We start from the raw sequence: 17,770 nt of genomic DNA on the forward strand, positions 1-17,770 counted from the left end.
CCAACTGTAAATAGTAGGATAAGAAGGTTAGAATCAGTGGGATTAGGTGTATGATGCTGCAAGAGAATAGTTCCGATGAGAAATCATGGGTGAAATGTTCAATTTCTTCTCTTTTTCGTTTGGTTTGGAATACTGCACACCTTTATCCTTATTTTTGAAATTCATTATTTTTCTTTCATCTAAATGTTGTTTACCCCAATTAAAGTTTAAATTGTAGTGTTATTTGTGATATATTGTCTTTTAAGGATTAATCTTTCAATAAATGTTTTATACAAAAAGGGGAAACTTATTGATTTTTAATGTCTCTGTGTAAAAATATCTCATGAAAGGCCTTGATCTGATCAAGAAAATCATGTTTTTACTAAGTAATGGAAAATCTTAATATAGTTTACCGCAGTTATATAACAGGATGAGTAAAATATGAAATAAAATGAAAATGTCACAGAGTTATTGATAGAGTGAACAGTTTTCAGTTTAATTTTTCAAACATGGCCTGTAACTATTTTGAATCAATATAAGGGAAGAAGGAAAGTTGTTCTGAATTGAATTGAATTGAATTTATTGTCACGTGTACCGAGGCACAGTGAAAAGCTTTGTCTTGCGAGCAATACAGGCAGATCAGAGTTAAGTAGCATAAATAAGTAAATAATAGGTAAACAGCGACAAAACACCGGTACAAGCGAATGTTAAGAGTTTGAGTCCATTCAGTATTCTAACAACAGTAGGGTAGAAACTGTTTTGAAACCCGCTGGTGCATGTGTTCAGGCTTCTGTACCTTCTCCCCAATGGTAGAGGTTGTAGAAAAACATTGCTAGGGTGGGATGGAGCTTTGAGAATGCTGGCGGCCTTTTCTTGACAGCGGGCCTGGCAGATGAATTCTGTAGATGGGAGGTTTGCCTTTGTGATTGTCCAGGCCGAGTTCACCACTCTCTGTAACTGTCTCCGATCTTGAATGGTACAGTTCCCATACCAGGTAGTGATATGTCCAGACAGAATGCTCTCAATGGCGCACCTATAAAAGTTGGCAAGGGTATTCGCTGTCGTGCCAAATTTCCTCAGCTGCCTGAGGAAGAAGAGACGTTGTTGGGCCTTTGTAACCAGTGCGTCCACATGAAGAGTCCGAGAAAGCTTGTTGTTGATGACCACTCCCAGGAGCTTGACATTCTCCACTCATATACCTCTGTGTTTTTAATGTGTAAGGGGATGAGTAACATCCCGCCGAAAGTCAATAATGAGCTCCTTGATTTTGCTGGCATTGAGAGCTAGGTTGTTCTCAGTGCACCATTTTTCCAGGTCTTCCACCTCCAGTCTGTAGTCTGTTTCATCGCCATCTGAGATTCGATCGACTATGGCGGTGTCATCAGCGAACTTGTAAATGGCATTAGTCTGGTATTTGGCAATGCAGTCATGGGTATACAGTGAGTACAGTAGATCACCAGACTTGAAACGCTAACTCTGATTTCTCTTCACAGATGCTGCCAGACCTGCTGAGCTTTTCCAACAACTTCTGTTTTTATTTCTGATTTCCAGCATCCGCAGTTCTTTTGGAGTTTATTTTAGGCTCACTTCCAATGGGATAGGTGCCACATGGACACTGGTGATGCAGTGCGCTACACCACCACAATCTCTTATCGACTTCCTTGAGCTATAATTGACCATTTAACAGATTGAAAATGATAGCTGCCTTTAATGAAATGATGCTCATGTGCAGTCTAATGTCCTTCAAATAAATGTGGAAGCCCAGTCCCTGATGAACTGTTAATTTTCCTGCCTTCAACCTCTGCTTCCTGCAAGTTAAAATTCAGCTCATAATCCGTAATTCCCATAGAGAAATAATTCTTTAATTTTGTACAATAAATAGAATGAACAGTTGGATGGTTTATTGTTTTTCTCCAAGTTGATTCTCTTCTCCTGAAAGCAGTAACTGATACATTTCCACAATCCCTGGCTCTATCAGGCACTTTGGCCAAGTGACCATTTGTTATGTGTGAACCTAAGTAATAATAATTGGTAGGCAGTTCAACTGAAACAATATCATAACTTGCACACCCACAAACACATTGCAGTTCCAGTAATGACAATTCCAACTTGTTTCCAAGCTGAGATCAACAAACTCTGTTGAACTTAGAGATTTCAACCTTTGGTCTCCCTGGACATTTTTGAAAATTTCTTCATTCAGGGGTTTAAAGGCATCGGCATCTGGACCAACATTTATTGCCCATCCATAATGCCCTAGAAGGTGCAGTGAGCTGTCTTTTTGAATTGCTGTAGCTCTATTTGCTGTAGCTACACCTACAATGTTTTTCGGGAGGGAGTTCCAGGATTTTGACCCAGCGACATTGTAGAAACATTGGTATATTTCCAGCGATGGTATGTGTTGCTTGGAGAGTAATTTGCAACTATTGATGTTCCTCTCTGGTTGCTGCCACTGTTCTTTGAGATGGAAGTGATTGTGGGTTAGGAAGGAGCCTTGATGAATTGCAGTGCATCTTGTGGATGATACACATTGCTGCTGTTGTCTGTTAGTGTTTGAGATATTGAATGCTTATGGATGTGAAGCCATCAAGCGGGCTACTTGGGACAGCACAGTTGCACAGTGGTTAGCGTTGCTTCCTTGCAGCATTAGGGACCCAGTTTCGATTCTGGCCTTGGGTGACTGTCTGTATGGGTTTCCGCTGAGTGCTCTAGTTTCCTCCCTCAGTCCAAAGATGTGCAGGTTAAATGGATTGGTCCTGTTAAATTGCCCCATAGAGTCCAAGGATATGTAGGCTAGCTGAATTGTGGGGGGGGGGGTTGCACAGAGGGATGGTCTGAGTGGGCTGCTCTTCGGAGGGTTAGTGTAGACATGATGGATCAAATGGTCTCTATCTGCACTATAGGGATTCTGTGCTTTGTTCTGGATTCTGTCCAGCTTCTTGACCTCCTCATGATAGATGGAAGATCATTGATGAAGTAACTGAAGAAGGCTGGACTTATATGATTAAATGCAAAAGCAGATGGCACATTTGTTTCCAACACTAGGGCAGTATTTCTGAGTTATACTTTTAACCAGTCTGTAACACTTAGATTGTTTAAGGAGAATGATTTTCACTGAATGAGAAACTGTTTCACTCGAACGGTACAGCAACACTGACATTGTCCACAGGAAGTCTTTTAGATGGAAAGTATCTATGTGGGTGACTAATTCTAATGCTTTGTCCGTCTACCAGTTATAATTATGGTACTAATACTTTTCCTGATCCTATATATTCTCTTCTGACATTATAAATTATTTAGAGATCCTTCAATGATGCATCTAATTAAACCTAAAGTAAATAATATCTCGTGTACCCAAAAGTCCTGCCTTATTTTGATTGTGAATCCTACTTATTCTTCTTTTTGATATTGCATTTAATCTTTGGAAGTGTGTCCCAGATATCCCTTGAACTGTGTATACAATCTGTTGCAGTTGACTTCTCTGCTGCCACAATGCGATTAGCCTAGTAAAAAGACCCATCTGACTTCCCAAGCACCCTGATTTTTATTTGATATTTGAATCCATTGTCATAGTGAACAATAGATGCCTAGTGAGTTTTAACATTATAGTTACCTGAGTAACTTGCAGCACCGTTAGCATAATTTCTCATGTCACTGCCACTATCCTGGGTGGAAAATTTCATTCCTGCCTGTCCGGTCATTGCAATGTAAAGATTTCCCAAGAGAATGTCAGAGAGTTGTATGCTGCAATCTGTCTTTCTCTTTCCTTGGCTGAATGTATACTTTATGAAATGCGGTGTTTTCTGAATCAGTATGCAGTAATCACCCTGATGTGTAATATGGTGCACAGTCAAAGTTTGTGAGAAGATTTGTAGCTCGGGTGCTTGTTGCTGTGGTTCTGTTCGCCGAGCTGTAAGTTTTTGTTGCAAACGTTTCGTCCCCTGGCTAGGCGACATCCTCAGTGCTTGGGAGCCTCCTGTGAAGCGCTTCTGTGGTGTTTCCTCCGGCATTTATAGTGGCCTGTCCCTGCCGCTTCCGGTTGTCAGTTTCAGCTGTCCGCTGTAGTGGCCGGTATATTTGGTCCAGGTCTATGTGTTTGTTGATGGAGTTTGTGGATGAGTGCCATGCTTCTAGGAATTCCCTGGCTGTTCTTTGTTTCGCTTGCCCTATAATGGTAGTGTTGTCCCAGTCAAATTCATGTTGCTTGTCAACTACGTGTGTGGCTACTAGGGATAGCTGGTCGTGTCGTTTCGTGGCTAGTTGATGTTCGTGGATGCGGATCGTTAGCTGTCTTCCTGTTTGTCCTATATAGTGTTTTGTGCAGTCCTTGCATGGGATTTTGTACACTACATTAGTTTTGCTCATGCTGGGTATCGGGTCCTTCGTTTTGGTGAGTTGTTATCTGAGAGTGGCTGTTGGTTTGTGTGCTGTTATAAGTCCTAGTGGTCGCAGTAGTCTGGCTGTCTTTTCAGAGATGTTCTTGTTGTATGGTAGTGTGGCTAGTCCTTTGGGTTGCGGCATGTCCTCGTTCTGTTGTCTTTCCCTTAGGCATCTGTTGATGAAATTGCGAGGATATCCGTTTTTTGCAAATACCTTGTATAGATGTTCCTCTTCATCTTTTTGCAGTTCTGGTGTGCTGCAGTGTGTTGTGGCCCTTTTGAATAGTGTCTTGATGCAATTTCGTTTGTGTGTATTGGGGTGGTTGCTTTCATAGTTCAGGACTTGGTCTGTGTGTGTGGCTTTCCTGTGTACCTTAGTGGTGAATTCTCCGTTTGGTGTTCTCTGTACCCTCATGTCTAGGAATGGGAGTTGGTTGTCCTTTTCTTCCTCTCTCGTGAATCGGATTCCTGTGAGTGTGGAGTTGATGATCCGGTGTGTATTCTCTATTTCCGTGTTTTTAATGATTACAAAGGTGTCATCAACGTATCTGACCCAGAGTTTGGGTTGAATTTGTGGTAAGACTGTTTGTTCTAACCTTTGCATTACTGCTTCTGCTATGAGTACCGAGATCGGTGAGCCCGTGGGTGTTCCGTTGATTTGTTCATATATCTGGTTGTTGAATGTGAAGTGTGTTGTGAGGCACAGGTCCAGTAGTTTAAGTATGCCGTCTTTGTTGTTGGGTTCAACGTCCTGTTGTCTGTTATGTCTGTTCAGCAGGTTGGCTATTGTTTCTCTGGCTAGGGCTTTGTCAATAGACGTGAACAGTGCCGTTACGTCGAATGAGACCATGGTTTCTTCCTTGTCAATGTGTATATTTCTGATGATATCCAAGAATTCCTGTGTTGATTGTATAGAGTGCCTGGTAGTGATACTATTGGTCTGAGTGGGATGTCTGGTTTGTGCACTTTAGGTAGTCCATAGAATCTGGGGGTGTTGTTGCTTTCAGGTTTCATTCTTTGCAGGTCCGACCTGGTTATCTGTCCGTTTTTTTGTAGGTTCCTTAGTATGTTGTTTATCCTATTTGTGAGCTGTGGGGGGGGTCAAACTCCCTCTTTTGGTAGTTGTTGGTATCTGCAAGTAGTTGTTGTGCTTTTTGGATGTACTCTGCTTTGTCCAGGATGACCGTCATTCTGCCTTTGTCTGCTGGTAGTATGATTATGTTCTTATCGTTTCTTAGTGATTTTAGTGCTTCCCTCTCCTTGGTGTTGAGGTTATGTGTTTGTCTTTTCCTTGTTATCAGGGGTACAATACTTTGTCTCACTGTTTGTTGTGTCTCTTCTGTCAGTCCATTGTTCCTGAGTGTGCATTCTAGTGCTGCTAGGAAGTCTGCTGTCTTGGCGTCCCTGTGGTTGTAGTTGAGTCCCTTGGCCAGTATTGTTCTTTCCGTGTCTGTGAGCTGTCTGTGGGAGAGGTTTTTAACCCAGGTGTGTGTTGTGGTGTCCTCTTTGTTGTGTGTTAGTTTGGCCATTTTTTTCTTTTAATAGCCAGGGAATTCCTAGAAGCATGGCACTCATCCACAAACTCCATCAACAAACACATAGACCTGGACCAAATATACCGGCCACTACAGCGGACAGCTGAAACTGACAACCGGAAGCAGCAGGGACAGGCCACTATAAATGCCGGAGGAAACACCACAGAAGCGCTTCACAGGAGGCTCCCAAGCACTGAGGATGTCACCTAGACAGGGGACGAAACGTTTGCAACAAAAACTTCCAGCTCGGCGAACAGAACCACAGCATGGTGCATATTTTCTAGCCCTAACCACACTAAAGACAAATGTTTTGAAGGTTTGCATTTAAAAATCAGAACTGTAGCAACACCTCTGTACACCTTTTCTTTGAGCTTTGGGTATTCATACACTAGGGCTGAGATTTCCAAACCAGAATGATGGGGGCATACTGATGTTACTGGGCCTCCAGGAAGACAGGTTGGCCAATTTTCTACCCCTCTGCTTGGGGTTCATTTCTGCAGGCAACTCCTGTCATCCAGATTGATATACTTCACTAGAGCAGGCTTGGGAATGCCAGCAGACTATTTAATAGTATGATATTATGTACTATCCAATTTAATCCTCATCTCACCTTCACACATGCTAACTTATACACCAGTACAGCTCCTTGAACAACTGCTGGCTCTCTGATACCTCATCCAAGCACTTGCTCATCATGCATGATTCTACATAGTTACAGTTGTAAGGTATTCAAGGAATACATCTGCAACCCAAAGACTGAATTACAGTGTCACTTAAATTGAAAAATTAATGTATAGAATAAGTAATCATGTTAAAAACACGCAACAATATATCAATTATGCAGTAACAAAAATAAACGAATAAATTCAGCAAGTAACAGGGAGATAGTTGATAAGATATTAAGAAAAACATAATGTTGAACAAAATTAACATTAAAATTACAAACTAGTGTACCATTCCTACACTAAAGGCCCTGAAATACATTTTCATTTCATAAGATCAGATGACATATGAGCAGAAGTAGACTCACTGTTACCCCAGTGAATGTGATCATGTCTGATCTGATGCTTCTCAACTCCACTTTCCTTTTCCCCATATCCTTTAATTCCCACACTGATTAAAAATCTACATCTCTCAGTCTTGAACACACTTAATGATCCAGCTTCAATAACCCTCTGTAGTAAAGGATTCCAGTGATTCACACCCCTCTGAAGAAGAAATTCATCCTCATATCTGTCATAAATATGTGACCCCTTCTTCTGAGATTATGCCCTCTGGTTCTAGACTCTCCCATAAGGAGAAATATGGAAGAGCACAGCAGTTCAGGCAGCATCCAAGGAGCTTCAACACCACTATTCCAGAATCTGGTTTCCAGCATCTGCAGTCATTGTTTTTACCCCATAAGGAGAAATAACCATTTCACATCTGCACTGCCAATTCTCCTAAGAAATTCATATTTTTCAATAAAGTTTCCTGTCATTCTTCTTTATTCCAATAAGTATAGGCCCAATCTATTCAAACTGTCCTCATAATATAGTTCCTTCAGACGTGGTATCATTCTTTTTCTGGGTTGCTTCCATATGAGTACATCTTTCCTTAGATAAGGGACCCAAAACTGTTCACAGTATTCCAGCTGTGGTCTGACTAGTGCCTTCTGTAGTTTTAGCAAAACCTTGCCTTTATACTCCGTTCTCATTGAAATAAAGGTCACCATTGTATTTAGCTTCCCTTTTATCTGATGTATTTCATGCTAGCTTTTTATGATTTACGCATAAGGATCCCCAAATCCCTCTGCTCTGTAGATTTCTGCAGTTTTAAAAAAAATGTAATTATATTCAACTCGTCAATTCTGCTGTTATAGTGCATGACTTCACATTTCCCTACATTGTATTCCATCTGTTAAGTTTTTGCACTTTCACTTATCTGTCTATATCCCTCAACAGATTTCATATGATCCCACTGCTTACTTTTCCACCTATTTTTATGTCATCCGCAAACTTGACTGTAGTACGTTCACGTTCCTTATTCAAGTCATTAATACATATTGTAAATAATTGTTGCCTCATCATTGATCTGTGTGGCACACCACCAGTTACAGATTACCCAGCCTGAAAATGGTCACCTTATCCCAACTTTCTTGTCCTCTAATAGTTAGCCAATCCTCTATCCACTACTTTCTGTTTTTCCATTCTGCTTGTTAGCTCCTCAAAGATTATAATAAATTTGTCGGCATAATTCCTCTTCATGAAGCCATACTGACTCAGCTTGTTTATATTATGCCAAGACTTTCCCTAATTCCTTTTTCTCCAGAGACATATATTGTACTTATTTCCTGTCCTCAATTTGCCCCTTGGATATTTAGTAATTTTGGAATGCGATTACTGTCTTCTACTTTGAACACTGGTACAAAGTATTTCTTCAAATCCTCTGTCATTTCCTGATTCCCAATTCTTGTTTCTCCAGCCTCATTCTCTAAGGGATATATGTTCACTTTGGCTTCTCTCTTCCTTTTGATATATTTAAAGAAGCTCTTGCTGTCTGTTTTCATATTAATTGTAAGCTTATCAAATATTTTTTCTATTATTAATTTCTTGGTCATGTCTTGTTAGTTTTTCAACCTTGCCCGAACCTCTGCATTCTGCTAATCTTTGCCATATTGTATTTTTTTTTCAATCTGATGGTTTCCTTAATTTCCCTGGTTATCCATGTTAGGCTTATCCCCTACCCAGAATCCTTCTTCCTCATTGGAATGTCTTTGCTGTAAACCATGAACTATAAACCATATAGTAAATCATAAACCATCAACCACCTTTGTTGTGAAACGCCTTTCCCAGTACACCCCAACCAGCTCTGACCTCATTCCTTTGTAATTGCTCTTATTTAAACTTAGTAGAGTTGTTTCCGAACCAAGTTCCTCCATTACAACCTGCATGTTAAATTGTACCATGTTGTGGTTAGTGTTTTTGAGGGGATCCTTTACTCTAAGCATCAATTATTAAATCTGCCTCATTACAAATCAACAGGTCCAAAATTGCCTGTACTTAATTGAGGACTCGAACCATGTAAGACATAGATTACCGCAGTACTTCTCCATACTGAATCTTATGGAGTTGAATTTAGTTCTGAGTTGTCTTGATTGCTCTAAATTTGTTACTGAATGTTTTGGCTTGTGAGGATTGGTAATTTATTAGAGGAGTTCATCAGAAGCAAATGCAACATCTGTGAGAAAGCATGGCAATCTGATACTTTCCATGGAAGCTATCTCTGGGCTTTAAGCAGAAACAGTGATGCAAAGACTGGAACAAACAGCCCTCCCACAAATCCCACCCAAACGCTGGATCAGATATGTGGATGATACTTTTGTTATTATTGAGAGAACAGAAATCGACAACACACATCGGATTATCAACACCATGCTCACAGGGATCAGCTTTACAAGAGAGGAGGAAACTAACAATCAGCTCCCATTCCTGGATGCGATGGTAGAAAGACCACAGAATGGTGAATGTACCACAAAAGTGTACAGAAAAGCCACACACGGACCAGATCCTGAACTACAACAGCAACCACCCGAACACACACAAGAGAAACTGCAATAGGACCCTGTTCAAAAGGGCTACAACACACTGCAGCTCTCTTGATATATGAAGAGAAGAGCACCTCTACAGAGTCTTTGCCAAGAACGGATATCCTCGAAACTTCATCTGCAGAAGCCTAATAGACAAATAACATAACGAGGACATGCCACAACTTAACTCAGTAGCCACACTACCTTCTATAAAAAGGGTCTCAGAATTGACAGCTAGATGTCTCCGACCACTGAGATTCATGACAGGCAACCATGGTTCCGACAATAATGCTCAGACAACATTGGAACCAACAACATTGGAAGGGAAAAGATTGAGACTTTGAAGGGAGATTACAGAGAGTTAGGCAGAAATTTGAAAAGGAGGTCCACAAGGGTAGTAATATCTGGATTACTCCCAGTGCTATGAGCTAGTGAGGGCAGGAATAGGAGGATAGAGCAGATGAATGCATGGCTGAGGAGCTGGTGTATGGGAGAAAGATTCACATTTTTGGATCATTGGAATCTCTTTTGGGGTAGACGTGACATGTACAAGAAGGACGGGTTGCCCCTAAATTGGAAGGAGACTAAAATACTGGCAGGGAAATTTGCTAGAACTGCTTGGGAGGATCTAAACTAGTAAGGTGGAGAGGGGGTGGGACCCAGGAAGATAGTGAGGAAAGAGAGCGATCTGAGACGGGTACAGCTGAGAACAGAAGTGAGTCAAACAGTCAGGGCAGGCAGGGACAAGGTAGGACTAATAAAGTAAACTGCATTTATTTCAATGCAAGGGGCCTAACAGGGAAGGCAGATGAACTCAGGGCATGGTTAGGAACATGTGACTGGGATATCATAGCAATTACAGAAACACAGCTCAGGGATGGGCAGGACTGGCAGCTTAATGTTCCAGGATACAAATGCTATAGGAAGGATAGAAAGGGAGGCAAGAGAGGAGGGGGAGTGGCATATTTGATAAGGGAGAGCTTACAGCTGTGCTGAGGGAGGATATTCCTGGAAATACATCCAGGGAAGTTATTTGGGTGGAACTGAGAAATAAGAAAGGGAAGAACACCTTATTGGGATTGTATTATAGACCCACCAATAGTCAGAGGGAAATTGAGAAACAAACTTGTAAGGAGATCTCAGCTATCTGTAAGAATAATAGGGTAGTTATGGTAGGGGATTTTAACTTTCCAAACATCGACTGGGACTGCCATAGTGTTAAAGGTTTAGATGGAGAGGAATTTCTAAAGTGTATACAAGACAATTTTCTGATTCAGTATGTGGATGTACCTACTAGAGAAGGTGCAAAACTTGACCTACTCTTGGGAAATAAGGCAGGGCAGGTGACTGAGGTGTCATTGGGGGAGCACTTCGGGGCCAGCGACTATAATTCTATTCGTTTTAAAATAGTGATGGAAAAGGATAGACCAGATCTAAAAGTTGCAGTTCTAAATTGGAGAAAGGCCAATTTTGACAATATTAGGCAAGAACTTTTGAAAGCTGATTGGGGGCAGATGTTTGCAGGTAAAGGGACAGCTGGAAATTGGGAAGCCTTCAGAAATGAGATAACAAGAATCCAGAGAAAGTATATTCCTGTCATGGTGAAAGGGAAGGCTGGTAGGTATAGGGAATGCTGGATGACTAAAGAAATTGAGGGTTTGGTTAAGAAAAAGAACGAAGCATATGTCAGGTATAGACAGGATAGATCGAGTGAATCCTTAGAAGAGTATAAAGAAAGTAGCAGTATGCTTAAGAGGGAATTCATGAGGGCAAAACGGGGACATGAGATAGCTTTGGTAAATAGAATTAAGGAGAATCCAAAGGGTTTTTATAAATATATTGGCCTTCTATTTTTTGTCATTTACATAAATGATTTGGATGCGAGCATAAGAGGTACAGTTAGTAAGTTTGCAGATGGGTTGGAGGATCTGAGCTACAGGGAGAGGCTGAACAGGCTGGGGCTGTTTTCCCTGGAGCGTCAGAGTCTGAAGGGTAACCTTATAGAGGTTTACAAAATTATGAGGGGCATAGACACGATAAATGGACAATGTCTTTTCCCTGGGGTCGGGGAGTCCACAACTAGAGGGCATAGATTTAGGGTGAGAGGGGAAAGATATAAAAGATACCTAAGGGTCAACATTTTCACGCAGAGGGTGGTACGTGTATGGAATGAGCTGCCAGAGGATGTGTTGGATGCTGGTACAATTGCAACATTTAAGAGGCATTTGGATGGGTATATGCATAGGAAGGGTTTGGAGGGATATAGGCCGGGTGCTGGCAGGTGGGACTAGACTGGGTGGGGATATCTTGTCTGCATGTACGGGTTGGACCGAAGAGTCTGTTTCCCTGCTGTACATCTCTATGACTCCATGACTCTATAACTCACCAGGACAAAAGACCCTATACCCATCATGTGCAAAACAAATGTAATTTACAAGATTGCATACAAAGACTGCAAGAAATACTGTATAGGACAAACAGGCAGCCAACTAACAATCTGCATCCAAGAATACTAACTAGCCACTAAATGCCATGACCGGCTGTCCCTAGTCGCAATACACGGATGACAAGAACCACAAATTCGATTGGGACAACACAACGATCATAGGACAAGCTAAACAGAGTTCAGCCAGTGAATTTCTAGGAACATGGCACTCATCCACGGACTCCATCAACAAACAAATAGACGTGGACCCAATATACCGGCCACTACAGCAAGCACGCTTAGCCACATTATATTTCATCTGTCATGCAGACCCTTCAAGTCTGCTCCATTGTTCATTGTGATCATGGCTGGTCATCTAACTCAATCACCTGTCAAGATTTTCACCCATATCCTTTGATCCTTTTAGTCCCAAGTGCTATATCCAATTCCTTTTTGAAATTATACAGTGTTTTTGGCTTTGACTGTTGCCTGTGATAGCAAAATCCACAGACTCACCACTCTCTGGGTGAGGAAATTTCTCCTCATCTCAGTTCTAAATGGTTTGCCCTGTATCCTAAGACTGTGATTTCTGGATCTGGAGGTCCCAGTCATTCGGAACTGTTAATCCCGTTAGAACTTTATATGTTAGTGTGAGATTGTCTCTTATTCTCTGAACTCCAGTGAATATAATCCTAACTGATTTAACCACTCCTTAAACATCAGTCCTGCCATCCCAGGAATCAGTCTGGTAAACTCTTACTGCACTCCCTCTATGGCAAGAACTCTTTCCTCTGATGAGGAGACTAAAACTGCACACAGTATACCAGCTGTGGTATCACCAAGGCACTGTAAAGCCCAACATACCATTCGCCTTTAGCTACCACTCGCTGCACCTGCATTCTTAACTTCATTGACTGGTGTATGAGGACCACCAGGCCTCATTGCACATCCCCCTAGCTTACGGAGGGAAATTGCTGTTACAAAGCTACACAAATGAGGGATCATGTTTAAACTCTTTCTGTTCTCAGTATATAGGGAGAAACATATTGCATTTTACAGGAGAATGCATATACTCTTAGAGATGGGAACACCTTTAACTCCAATTTCCGGTCTTTGTTTTGGTCTGTTTAGGTAATTTACCTTCAAGACTGCCTAGAATTTATAAGTTCAGGCTTTATAATTTGAGCTCAAATCCAAATACTAATTTTTTAAAAAACAAAGAACTATGGATGCTGGAAATCAGAAATGAAAACAGAAATGGCTGGGAGAAGTCAGCAGGTCTGACAGCATCTCTGGAGAGGAAGCAGAATTAATGTTTCAGAATTGGTCCTGAAGGAAGGTTACTGGACCAAAGTGTTAACTCTGTCTTCTCTCCTCATATTAATTTGTTCATGTGAGACTTTAACCAATAAACAACAGGCACAATCTAGTACAGTAACTCAAGAAACTTGATTTAGGTTATGGATAGTAGATATTAAAGCAGTGCTGCAACTCTACAGGCAAACCACAGCTCTTGGATTTTTGATTCAGCACAGGGTGGAGGTCAACACCAAGTCTCTGGTTTTTTGCAAAAATCAGCTAAGTGTCAATTTCAGGGCGATTGGTGAAGGGCTTCTCCCATGCAATTCTCCACTGTACACATCAGTATGAATACACCAGGCCTCCATGGCACTGTGCTTGGACTATTGAGTACTCACCAACGACAGAAGTTGCTTTCTTGCCTAGAACTTCCTGGATTCGTAACACTGACGCCATATTTAAAGACCAGCTGTGCACCAGGTCAAACACTGCTGGCCAGAAATATTCCTTCACAGTACTCAACGTGGCGAGACCAATGATAAAGAAAAGCTGCTGAAGACACCTAGGTGGCATGGGTGATATTTCATTGGAAGTAAAATATCACAATTGTAGATGTATTGACTCTTTATAAGTGCCATAGTAATCACAGCTGCAAAAATCAAGATACAGAGGCTCCTTGTCCTTAGAGCCATACCATGTTAGAACCCTATCTGAAGGAGTGCTACTCTTTCCCTAAGGTCCAGAGAAGCATAACACCTTGTCATTGTTCAATGTGGGAACATCACATGTTGAAAAGGTTTCATAACATTCACTTTTATTGAATGACAGGAAAAGCAAGATCAAATAAAATCCAAACCAAAAATACTCTGCTTGCTTTTAAACACCAATTGATTTACTTTCATTGAATGATAACCTCATCAAACTCACATCTATTGGAAGTGGATGTCAGTTAAGATCTATCTAGCTTGTTGTACCAAACAGTGCACCTCTATCATCCTACTGCTCAGTGTCCTCATCTTGCTCCACAGAACTCTCCCAGATCTAGTTTTGCAGAGCACAGCATGCTGTGTCTAGAATATTTAGCAAGGCCTCCCAGTGCCAGTCTGTTCCAGTGGTCGTGGTGGAAGAACAGGCTACATTGGATCTGTGTGCTGTCTCAGTTAAGGGGCTGTGTACAGTTATCACCCATTGATCTGGAGAGTAGCCCCTGTCTCCCAGTACCCATCTTGTAAGACATTGAACCTTTGAAATGCCACAGGAATCTGAATGTTATCATGGATATACACATCACGGCAGCTTTTAGGGTAATTGGCACAGATCTCTAGGGTGTGGTAAAAAAGTTGAAATCTGTTTCTTACCTGACTCTAGATTCATAACAACTTAGTTGACTTTTAACTACTGTCTGAAATGTCTGAGCAAGTGGCCACAAAGGCAGTGCAATGCCATCTTCTTAATGCAATTGAGATGGCAATGCCATGTGAACAGTTAAGAGTAAGGACAGATGGGAACAGAACTGTCAACTCTATTTTTGGTTCCATGTTCCAGACCTCAACATTTAGCCACATTGAACTGGATCTTACAGTTTTTATCCAGTTATCTGAAAGATTAAACAACTTCTGTATTCTTTTTCATTTTTTGAATTTTGTAACAAGGTGGTGTTATTGATATAAGAAAATCCTAGCTGCATGTTTACATTTCATTAATGCTGTTGTTTAATTCCATAGGAATTTACTTTATGTGTATCCTCAGAGTCTCAATTTTGCAAATCGTCAGGGCTCTGCCAGAAATATTACGGTGAAAGTGCAGTTTATGTCTGGAGAAGACCAAAACAATGCAATGCAGGTAAAGCAAATGGTCTCAAACTTTGTATAATTTCTATCAAAATTGTGACAGTTTTGGATGTAGATTTGCTCGCTGAGCTGGAAAGTTTGTTTACATGAAAACAAACCTTCCAGCTCAGTGAGCAAACCTACATCCAGAACCTCAACCTGAGCTACAAATCTTCTCAAACTTGTTAATTTTGAAGTTTGTTGAGTTTTTAAGGTTTTTGTGCAGAGCAAATAAATTTGAATAGAGTAGGAAAGACGAAAAGGTAAATCAGTTGAAAGCTATCAGGTGATGCCAGGGTTAGATGTAGGGGGAAATAGGAATTGACTTTACGCATTATACTGCCATCAACAAGGTACTTAATGCTATGATAAGACTGTAAGACATAGGTGCAGAAGTGGGCCATTCAGCCCAACGAGTCTGCTCTGCCATTCAATGAAATTATAGCTGATCTAATAATTGTCAACACCACTTTTCTGTCTCTTCCCGATAACGTTTGATTCCCTTACTGATTAACAATCTGTCTATCCCATCTTTGAATATATTTAATAACCCAGTCTCAGCAGCCCTGTACGGTAAAGAATTCCACAGATTCACTAGTGTTTGAGAGAAGAAATTCCTCCTCACTCGTGTCTTGAATGTGTTACCACTTGTTCTGAGATCATTTCCTCTGGTCCTAGACTCTCTCACAAGGGGAAACGACTGCTCTGCATCTAACCTGTCTGCTCCTCTAAGATTCTTCTATGTTTCAAGAAGATCGCCTCTCATTCTTCTAAATTCCAATGACTACAGTCCCCAAACTATACAACATCTCCACATAAGAAAATCACCGAAGAAGAGTCATACTGACTCAAAACATTAACTCTGTTTCTTTCTTCATAGATGCTACCAGACCTACTGAGTTGCTCCAGCATTTTCTGTGTTTGTTTGTTAATAGGGACATAGGGCACAAGAGCAAGGAGGTGATGTTGAACTTATGTAAGACAGTTGTTAGACCTCAGCTGAAGAATTGGGCACCGCATTACTGGAAGGATGTGAATACATTGGAGAGAGAATGCAGAAGAAATTTAGCAGAATGGTGAAAAATGTAATTTTTGAGAATAGATAAAAGAAGTTTGGACTGTTCTCCTTGGAGAGAAGAAGGCTAAGAGAAGATTTGATGGAGGTTTTCAAAATAGTGAGACATGTAAATAATGTAGATAGGGATCGAACTGTACCTTCTCATAAAAGGATCAAGAACCATAGGGAAAAGATTAAAAGTAATTTGCAAAAGAAGTAAATGTGAGGTGATAAAAAAAACCTTATTCACACAGCAAGAATGCTTTGGGAGTGTGGCAGAGGTAGGTTCAATTGAGACTCTCAAGGGAATATTAGATAATTATTTGGATAGAAATAATGTGCAAACACGGAAGGAAAAAGCAGTAGTAATGAACAGTTGGTGCAGACAAAGTGGGCCAACTGATCTCTCTCTGAACATAACACTGCTGTGATTCTATGAACCATGCAGCAATGCGCTGAAGTGTCTACCAAGATTCGCTGTTTGTTTGTAGAGTGAAGCTTGAACCAGTGACTCAGAGGCAAGCCATTGCTATTACTTAAATAATGCGTCTTCGTTGAACTTTACTCATGCAGCTGATTTTATTACCATTTCAGGTCATTTTTGGCAAGTCAAGTTGTGCAGAGTTTACAAAAGAATCGTATACTGCAGTAATATACCACAATAGGTAAGAAAATGTCAAGAAACGTTTCTGTCTTACTTGCATTTAACATCACTGTTCACTAGGGCATTATAGCAACATATGTAGTTCAGTTTAGAATTACACAGATGAGGAAGAAAGACAAACATAGAAATCAGATATTCATTTATAGAGACTTAAATTTTAATGAAATGAATGGTTCATTGATTAAATTGAGCTTTTTGCTTTCCTGCTTATTTTTGTTCACCTTTTTCCTATGTACTCTTCCACACACCATAAGCAATAGCAGTTGTATGTTGAGAAGTGTCACATTTTAGAAGTTTTTGCCAATACTACCGCTGAAGGTGTAATTGATGTTAAAATGTTACTATTATGTGTTGCCATCATTTGATTCATAAAGTTACACAGCTGAGAACTTTCTGGTATGATTTAAATGAAGAATTCAATCCTGAACCCTTAAAATAGTAAAAACATTTCTGTGAATTTTAAAAAACTAATCCTTGTCAGGCTGCAGTGGTCACTAGCCAGACTGGTATTCATCATTAAGCTATTCAAGAAGATATAAAGGATCAATGTCAGTATTTGAACAGTATCTTTACTGTATCCTGGTCAACATTTATCCTTCATATTTTTTGGGCTATAATAGTGTTCGACTATAAAGCAGTAGAAACTGCACTTCAACTTTAATTAATTGGCTGTGGAAGTGCTTTGATATATTTTGAGATTTTTAAATGTATTTGAAAAATGGAAGTTTGTTTTTTCTTGTTTAAGAGTATTCTTGCTCATGCTTGCCTGGTATGAGGGGTCTGTTGTGAATGTGTTCTTTGGAGAGAGTTTTATTCACAGGCCCATTTGCGATGAATTTAAAGTCTACGCACTTCTACTTTCTGCACTAAGTAGAGAACAACATAGGAGTGACTTATGGATAGTGAGGTTTTAATCAGGTTTCACCCTAAAACTTGACTTGAAAGATAAAAATTATTAGGTCAGTTTTCGCAATTAGAATTGAGAAATGATAGGACTTGTTATCAGGAAAAATGATCTCAGATGCAACTAGCCAGCTT

General features: G+C 40.5%; 1 protein-coding gene across 16 annotated transcripts in view; it reads left to right on the forward strand.

Moving 5' to 3' along the window:
* dock7 (dedicator of cytokinesis 7) overlaps positions 1-17,770 on the forward strand; it is a 170,263-nt gene that overhangs the window by 45,609 nt on the left and 106,884 nt on the right. For all 16 annotated transcript variants that reach the window (XM_043699462.2, XM_087990702.1, XM_087990698.1 and 13 more), the window contains 2 exons: positions 14,907-15,024; positions 16,663-16,733. In XM_043699462.2, coding sequence (XP_043555397.2) covers positions 14,907-15,024; positions 16,663-16,733 — 189 coding nt within the window. The remainder of the gene's footprint in view (positions 1-14,906; positions 15,025-16,662; positions 16,734-17,770) is intronic.

Source organism: Chiloscyllium plagiosum, unplaced genomic scaffold (assembly GCF_037043375.1).
Source record: "Chiloscyllium plagiosum isolate Xiang-an unplaced genomic scaffold, Cpla_swu_hap1 HiC_scaffold_9, whole genome shotgun sequence".
NCBI lineage: Eukaryota > Metazoa > Chordata > Chondrichthyes > Orectolobiformes > Hemiscylliidae > Chiloscyllium > Chiloscyllium plagiosum.